The sequence below is a fragment of the Melanotaenia boesemani genome, chromosome 3 (genome assembly GCF_017639745.1).
Source record: "Melanotaenia boesemani isolate fMelBoe1 chromosome 3, fMelBoe1.pri, whole genome shotgun sequence".
In the NCBI taxonomy this organism is placed as follows: domain Eukaryota; kingdom Metazoa; phylum Chordata; class Actinopteri; order Atheriniformes; family Melanotaeniidae; genus Melanotaenia; species Melanotaenia boesemani.
In genome coordinates this window covers 30,569,648-30,579,065 of record NC_055684.1, presented here as the reverse complement: position 1 = coordinate 30,579,065, position 9,418 = coordinate 30,569,648, and the positions used below count along the sequence as shown (strand labels likewise).

At 37.2% G+C, this 9,418-nt stretch overlaps 1 protein-coding gene across 1 annotated transcript; it reads left to right on the top strand.

The window, feature by feature from the left end:
• Positions 1–4,541: 4,541 nt before the first annotated feature.
• Positions 4,542–7,618, top strand: ankrd33ab (ankyrin repeat domain 33Ab). The gene is made up of 4 exons (XM_041981221.1): positions 4,542–4,802; positions 4,891–5,020; positions 5,183–5,323; positions 6,687–7,618. Exons 1-4 carry the CDS (start codon positions 4,542–4,544, stop codon positions 7,520–7,522), a joined length of 1,368 nt encoding a protein of 455 aa, XP_041837155.1. The 3' UTR covers positions 7,523–7,618.
• The last annotated feature ends 1,800 nt before the right edge of the window (positions 7,619–9,418 follow it).

The following is a 9,418-nucleotide window of genomic DNA, read 5'->3' as shown; positions in this document are numbered from 1 at the left end:
CACTACTGATGATCAAACCAGCTTTTCTACAGTGACCAGAGCACTTTCCTGCTGTAGAAAAACCAACATGTGCAAACATCCCAAAAACAGCACACGGAGCTGGCAGGATGGAGGCAGAACGATTTAATCTGAAATCCAAGATTAAGTTTTCATGATCATCTGAGCACAGCTGTTCTAGCTCATGGCAGCCAGGAGAGTAATTTATGCAGATTTGTGAACAAACTCAAATGAACCAAAACATGGACAAAGCCCGGAAAGAAAAAAAAAAAATCCCTTTTTTTCCCACCTACATATTCTACACAGTTTTGTATACACATGCAGATCCAAGCACAAGCATTCACTATGCAGTCTGACCAATATAACTCTGGAATCTGGAATCAATCCACAAAGACAGATTACAGCTATAAAAAATCTAAATACTCTCTTAGTCATCATATTAAGCTTTTAAAACCTCTGTTGACATGATGATCCCTTCTAGTTCAAAAACAATGATCTCTTCATAATGTAAGGTTGGTGTATTTCAATGCATGCACGTCTAATTAGTCAATAATTGATCATCAGTAAAGGGTAAAAATGCATCTTTTGCTTTTGATGTTGCCAAAGTCGTCACAATGTTTTTAACATCAGAACAGCAGTCCCAGTCATAGTGGTACCTTTGCATCCTGTAGTCACACTGGACTTCTTGGCACCCGTGAGCTGTATCCTGACATCCCGACCGCTCTCCTCTGACAGCACTCGCTCCCTGCTGGTCTCTGAAATCTTATGTACAACACAAACAAGTGATTCAGTGGGTGAAAAGTAGAGCTACAAGGACTTCCTTATAAGATAAGATAAGATAGCATAAAGGTATTGAATGAGCCAAAGAAACAAATAAGATAAATTCACAAAACAAATTAAATCACAGTTAACATCTCATTCTGAGTTAAAAGCTATTCTGGAGTAAATGAGATTTAAAAACAATGAGTGAAGAAGTCTGATATGTGTCAGTAGATCATCTTGGAGCAGCAACTTTTGTATAACATGTATAAAAGCCTCTAGTCAGCCGACATGAGAGAGCAAGATGTTTTATTTGGATGCAGCAGTTCTGACAAATAAAATGGGACAGCATCATTAAAATACTTAAAAACAAATAAAAGAATTTTAAAATCAATTTGAAATGTAAAGCAGTGAAGCAAGGACAAAACTAGAATAATATATTTTCTCTGTTAAAAATCTGTCTGCAGCATTTTGCACCTGCTGTAGGTGACCAGTGGAGGCCTGTATGACCCCAAACTGGAGCACTTTACAATAGTCAAATCTGGAGGTTATAAAAGCATGGACTACTGTTTCTAAGTTGGGTTTTTTTGTTTTTTTGTTTGTTTGTTTGTTTGTTTTTTTTAAGTTGTAAATCACCTCAGCTGAAAGAAGCAGGGTTTGACCAGAGTTAACATGGCTGTCAGGTTTTAAACAAGCATCAATTTTAACACCTAAATTTGTAATCATGTGTTTTTCATACAGTGTCAGAGAGGAAAAGTTGATGTCAGGAGTCCGGCTGGTGTTGTTTGATCTCAACAGAACAACTTCTGTCTTGCTCTCATTAGAATTAAAAAAGCTTAGTGCCATCCAGCTTTTAATGTCACTAATTGTCAATATCGACCAATGTGTCTGAAATAATAATAATGATAATAATAATAATAATAATAATAAATAAGTTGAGAAGAGGCTGGATGGTGCATGTGTCCATGCGCTTTGATGGACAATAAATGTGTCAATCATCCATGTACAGATAAAAACGAAAATTGTGTTTCCTAAAGATAGAATAGAAAAGGAAAAAAATAAACAAACATCCCAGATTGCAGGGATTTAAAAAGCTAAAATATCACAAAAACATGTCATACTGTATGTATGAGTAGATCGATCCTTTTGGAGTAAGAAGAAGTGATTATCTGACTATAAGTGCTTGCCATTACTTCTTCTTTCTTGGAATTCATTTTTCTATGTTTCAGTTTAACTTGTCTCTTATCTCATCTGTGGAATTTCTCTGAGGGGACCAAGCTGATGAGCAGACTGCACAGTATCAAACCTGACAGCCAAAGAGACGTGATGTTCAACAATATTAGCAGGTTAATGTTTTTTTTTTCTTAGCAGTGAATGTAATTATTTCATCAAACTCTGTTTGCAATATGATCACATTTAAACCTGCTTATTTTAGGGCAAATTCAACGTAATAATGACAATGAAAAAGTAATTGGATACTATATTTCCACATATTTACAGTACTTTTTCTGTCAGATGTCTTGTTTTTTGTTATAAATATACGCATAAACTCTAAGTTTGCTGACTGGTGATGAAACCAACTCCAGTTGATTTAGCATGAAATTTAATTTTTCTGTGTTTAACATCTATTATTTGAACAATGTTGTTATTGTAGACCATGCACACTTACTTCATCAATGCTGTCTCCCAGAACATCTTCAGTCCTCCCTGGTGCTTTTGCCAAAGTATTCATTTTAGATTCTGGGTTTTTTAGGTTAATCTGAAGCTTCTCCTGTGGTCACACATTTTTTCTTCTGTGGGACGTCTTATTCTTCTCCTCTCATTCAATCACACATGCTTTGTTTATATTTTAATCAAATGCAAAGAAACAGTTAAAAGGGGATTCAGAGAAACATCTGTACCATCCTTCACTGCTGTCCAAAAAAAATGTAAAAAAAGAAAATTTATGCTTTGCAGTTGTTCATTTTTCTCCTCTGGTCTGCTGAGGACAGCTAGTCAGTTGTGGTGGGATCTCTCCTCAGGCCATTGTGGATGAAAGTGGGTTGATCCATCCAGACAGGTCCAGCCATGCCCTACAGATCTTCACTCAGTCTATGTCCATTCCCAAAGCTGAGGGAAAAGCATCCTGGAGTAAAAGCAAACATTTATTTTGAACACAGCTGCAGCTCAGACTTAGATCTAAACTTTCATTTTACTATGAGCATACTATGAAAACTAAAGTCTGTACAAGGTTCAGATTCTGTACAAGTTTACAGTTGGTGGTAAATCTTAGAAAAACCAACATCCAACCTCAGCTGCAGCTGTTTTACTGTAAGAAGAGTTTGTGTTTGGGATCCGGCCCATCTGTTCAGAGCATATTAGTCACGCCTGATGGGATTTTACCTTTAGTTAGTTAATCTTATCAATGAATTAGAGTTCTCTGACTTGACTGGCTTTCAGCTTTTGTTTGTTGATGTTGTTGTTAGTTTGTTTTCTTTATCATTTGGATTATTGATTTATTGCTTAATAGGAGGCAACATACTGAACATTTTTTTGTAAATGATTTACTATGAACATGATTTCATAATTAAATAATCATTCCTGATGGAGGACATGATGCAGTAGTTATTGAGCTTTTACTTTCTTTATTTTTCAATGCTTTTCATACAAACCTTTACTTTATTTTCTTTATATTTTCTTTTTTAGTAATGCCATGGTGTTATTATTCCAATGTACAGTAAGTATGATGCATATTCACCCCAAAAACATTCATAAAGCACAAGAAGTTGGCATTGTCATTAAATCTGCTGACTCTTTTTAAGTTTCTACACAGTGAATAAAACACTGACACTTTAAAAGATGAAAATGGCCAAAGCAGCAAGTAATCCTTTCTATAAAGCTGTTGTAAGTGGGATGAGCTAAGCACAGGAGATGAACCTACAGTGTCTCTGTAGGCCGAAGAGGAAAACTGTGACAGCTGCTCTGGAATAATATTCAGGTTTTGAAAGAAATCAGAAATAATTCAGGGAAAATCACCGAAGTGTGACTCACACAGGAATATAACTACTCATTCAACTTACTGATTACCATTTATGGTAAGTACTTAATACTTTGTGTTTGTGAGTGTTATTAAATAAAGATTTAATAGATTAGATAAAAGATTTAATATATTAAGACTGTGATTCAAGGTCAATTATTCTCTTCGTATGTCATTCATAAAAAAAAATCACATCTTTGTAGTTTTAATATCAGAATAAGAAACATTTGTTACACACATCAACTGGACGAAGGCAGTTGATGTAATTTATTTAACTGGAGAATAAAAACATGAAAGCAGTTGTCATTAGTTTCTATAACCTCATTGGCTTCAAAAAGCAGTAACAGGTTCAAAGAATGACTTGAGAGCTGCCACATGTGACTGAGGTTATTCTGAGGTGGGTTGTTCCTCATTTAGCCCTGCTGTGCATTCAGCTGCGTATTTAATGCTGATCCTTTTACTGAACAGTAAAGACACACTGAGCTCGTCTCACTGACGCCACAGCTCTGTCACAGATACCACACTCTTATCTCTGACTCCTGCTGAGCAAACCACCAAACTTCTGATTTTCTTAGTGTGACAGATCTAAGGTCTGATAAACAGTGGGTTGTGATCCAACAGATGCAATTATTCTTTTACAAGAGGAGAAAATCATGTTTTTGATTGAACCTTCGTTCCCAAAAACAACTTCCTGTTTTTGTGTGACTAGTTTCCATTTGTGATACAATTGTAGATGTAACCAGACTGAATTCCACTTCACCTGTGGGAGATGGCCACTGCAGCAGAGGATCCCCACCTGGGCTCAGGCCCAGACGATGACGATGCACCTTCATCAGGAAGGGACTCTGATTCCGACAGCGTCCTCTCCGATGACTCTGTGCTTCCAGTTTACACACAGGAGACAAAAAATGGGAACGTGGCATCAACGCTGTATCAGGCATGCGCTCGTAACGAACCCATCTCTCTGCGAGGTGTTTTGGAGAGAGGGGTGACAAAAGAGGAGGTGATGGAGCTGGACATTAATGGCTGGGTGAGAGTATCATTCATGGTTTTAATTATAATTCAGAAGTTTGACAATAAAGAATGTCATTGATCCTCATCATTACTGATAACAACAGAACGGCCTGATGGTGGCTTGCTGCAAAGGTTTTGTGGAGATTGTGCATGGGCTCCACAACTGTCCTTTCATTGACGTCAATCACCAGGACAATGAGGGCAACACTGCACTGATGATCGCATCTCAAGCAGGCAAGTGAAATTTATAATGTTTAGTTGTTGTAGACAAAACTCTACAATGTTTATATAAGCAATTATACTTTAAACGACAGTTGATATAATATGTTGCTAATCTGAGATTCAGCTGATTTCTCAACCAACTGATAATTTCTGAATCTTGTGTTCCAACCACAGGTCACATTAATACAGTAATGTATCTCCTAAACTACTACCCTGGTGTAGACACTGAAATAAGGGACTGCCGAGGGTTCACAGCCCTCATCAAAGCTGCTATGAGTGGTCGCACTGATGTTGTGGCAGCTCTTGTTATGGCTGGTATGTAAAAGAATGGCATGTATTTGTTATTTCTGGCTAAATAAATTACCTTTCTTTTAATACCTACTGAAGACATTGATAAAAAACAAAATAATAAAAACACTTTGTCACTTATGTACATTCAGATATTTGAATAAATAACTATATAATAGTGTAAATAAGCTTACTTTGGATCTACAAGGTCAAATGTCTGTGTTGTTCAGGTGAGTGCGGTTATTTTGCCACACCTAAACTCAAACCCAGTGACTATATCAGACTGCATTATTATCACCATGTGTTTTTCGAACCCTGACATTAACTTTTTGACCTTAAAATGAACAGGTACAGCACAGATGGTGAGAATAGCTGACCCCTCACTTTATCTTCCGTACCTGAAACCAGCTAATTCTGCTCATGAGTTAATAGGCCGGGGACGTGACACCGGTTTAAGGGATCATTCTGAGGGCATTAACAGGCGCTCCAGTAATCTCTGACTTACTAGTCATCCTGGCTGGTTGTAGATTAGCTACTTGCTTATTTTTAGTATTCACGTTCTCTAAAATCCCTTCAGGTCAAAACATATTTTTTCTGATTTTTTCATTCCCCTAATTATGATTCATGCAAACTATGATTGATACTGTTATAGAAATTGTCAATGAAATTGCATTGGTGGTCATATGGTAAATTCATGCCCTCAGTAACATGCTAGGTGGTTTGTTTTGAAGCCTGTTTGTCCCACTAAATCTTAAAGCTAATTCCGTAATTGTACTTTTGTGACTGAATTTAACTCAATTAACTCAATGTTCATTTTATCGTTTTACTATTTAATTTATCTGATTATTTTATCTCTAAATTTACTTTTAAATTATATATATCTATTGTATTTAATTTTATTTTAGTTTTGTTTATCCATCCAGCCATTTTCTATACCTACTTATTCCAGTGGAGGGTTGCAGGAGGGCTGCAGTCTATCCCAGCAGCTAGGGGAGAGGCAGGGTCCATCAGGTCGCCAATCCTTTGCAGGGCCCAACACAGACCGAGAAACAGACATTGATGCTCACAGTCGCTCCTAGGGAGAATTAACCTTAAATGCATGTTGTTAATTTAATCAATCATTAAGACTGACTGCTTTCAGTTTTGATGTTCTACTGTTAGGAGCCTGCTTTGTATATGGTGTGCTGGTATGTCTTACAGAGTAATCTTCCTGTCAACTAGAACAGACTTAATGTTATTAATGGTGTCTTTTTTCAGCAAGCTTAACTGTCAGCCATAAAAAGCCCAGTGAGCTTGCTCTAAAAAAAGAAGCTCAATGGATTATTCATATTTGAATTAAAAATTAACCCTCACTCTCCTGCTTTTTCTCATCTACCATCTTTCTTTCCAGGGGCTGACATATATGCAGTGGACTCTACACGTGGAAAATGTGCTAGAGACTGGGCACTTAAAACAGGCCGCTATGAGACTTTTCAACGTCTCCGCCGCCTCACATTGAGGCCAAAAGCTGAACAGTTCTGTGAGAGCTATGTTCCTGAGTGGCCTGAGCTCAAGGAGAGAGTGGCCAAAGCAACAGCTCAGAAAAGTCCTGCAGAAAAACTTTCACTGCGGATCAAAAACACATTTGGATTCAACTTTCCACGAGATCCCCAGGAGAATGGGGTCATGGACCACTTGGTGCGAATGACCACTAGTGTTCACAGTCCTTTAATTTCAACAGGCTGCCACCCACTTTGCCCTACAAGCCCTCCAGAGATGGGGAGGAGGAGGCTTGCTGTACCAGAGCTGGTGAAGAAACACTCACAGAAGGAGCTAGAAGAAAGCTCAGTGTGCCACAGCGATGGCTCTGTGTCGCACGTCACGCCCATAGTCCACTCGGCAGAGAAGATTGCTTCATCATCTGTTCCTGACAATGAGCGGCGAGGCAGCATCCTCTCAGTGGCCTCCGCGAAAGTTGCAACAGCATTCATTCCCCGCAGTATGGCGAGGCGGAACAGTGTGTTCCCCTCTGGATGTATCCCCAACATTAGTGTTGACAGGCCTTCGGATCCAACGCCAAAGAAAGAAAAGAAGAAAAAGAGGAAGGAAAAGGGCTATCTAGAACCACCCATATGGAAGTATAAGGAACTGAAGGATGAAAAAAAGAAGGAGAAGGAAAAGGCTGAAAAGGAGAAGGAGGGAAAAGAGAAGAAAAGGGGCAAAAACAGCAAGAAGACCAAAATATAAATACTTCAAAACTGGCGGCTTTGAATAGCTCAGTACTTATTTGGAACAATTACATTTTTCAAAAACCTGTTTCAGTGCTTGCTAGAAATGTTTCAACCAATTATCTTTAAAAATATTCATCAAAAATTGAAACTAAAACACAGTGCTTCTCCTTGTCCGGACATACCTGGATAAAATTTATAACTTGATGACAACCTGCTGAGGAAGCCCATTCGTTTGGATCAGGTGTGTTCGAGCAGAGAAACATCTATACCATGCAAGGCTCAGCATCCCGAGGACCAGGACTGAGAAACACGTAAGAGGGTTGAATCTGAGGCTTTCAGAGCCAGATGTGTAAATATTCTGTATATTTTGTGCTTCAATGCCAACATAATAAACTTTTGTTTTTCATAAATACATTTCAAATGTAAAAAGAAAGAATGAAGAAAGCTTTTCCATCAATTTAATATTACGCATGTGACCCCTAAAAATGTGTGATGTCTACCTCACCGGTAAATAAAACAAAACCAGGAAAACAAATTATTATACATGTACCTGAATACAACATGTAAATATGGACACATTCGTGTAATAGCTTATATTTATGTGTAATGTCAATTTGTTTTCAAATAATCTTGCTCAAGAATCACTGCAAGCACTGGACATGCTGTATGGAGAAGAAGCACCAAAACTGAGGGTCTGGGCAATCCCTTGGATGTTTTATGATTTTGCCAATATGTCCTATGATATATATTCTGTTTTTATTACCTCTGTGAGTGCTCAGATTCAGTTTACTTTAACTTCTAAATAAACATAGTACTACATACATTCACAACACTTCTTTATAATAAGAAACAGAAGGCTAATTATTGCAGGAGTTATTACAAGAAATGATATGCATATGATCTCTTAAGCTATGAAGCTGACATGTCAACAAGTAAATATTTCTATTTTTAATAATCTAATAAGACATTTTAATCAAACTTAACGTGTTGTTTAAGGCAAGTTGTTTTTTTGTGTTTTTTTGGGGGGGGGGGGGGTTACATGTCTTTTAACCACTTCATGCAGCCAAAGGTAAGGAACAAATGTTTTGCATTTGTGACATCTCACAAAGTGAAAAACATTGTATTTTAGTGCTAATGATCGGTGAATAAAGCTGAACACGTTTCAAATTACAGATAAATATCTCACCGTTGTCATGAGTTATAGATATTTTCTTATGACCCATTTTAACAAAATCTATTTGTTTGCAAAACCTGAACATATCGACACATTTAAATTTCCATAATAAATCAAGATCAGCTGATAATCTGTCAGTTTTTATGATGAGAACTCCATCACTTTATGGCAACATGTCAAACATAGTTTTTCAAGGAGAGAAAAAAAATCAAAGGAAATGACGATTTCAAGTAGAAGACTGAATGAGAAATAAACGTAGATGGATTCAAGGATTAAGGTGATGAAATAATTTGGACTTTAAGACTAAAGGATGATAGTTAGATGGTGAACACAGGGTGTGTATAGAGGCTATGAGTAAGTAAAACTAAAACAAAGCTACAAGAATAGATTCTCAATTTATATTTTGTTACAGTAATAAATTCAACTTCCTCGTGTTATTCTATTTAAAGAAATTACTGAAATGGCACAAAGAGCTTAATTGTGCTTCTATCACTGGGTCTTGGGGTTCAGCTAAAACTTGACGTGTCCACTTGTGGCAAACTGAATTAAGCTGAACTCACAAAACATGCACGCATCTACAATAAGTCTTAAGTTGATGGTATATGTCTGAATGTAAACCAAGACACAAGATGGAGAAACATGTCTGCAAACCTACAGAAGAATTTGGTGTCCAAAAGAAAGCTACCTCCATTATTTTAAAATGGAAGAAGCTTTACCCCATTCCTCCGATCTGGACTC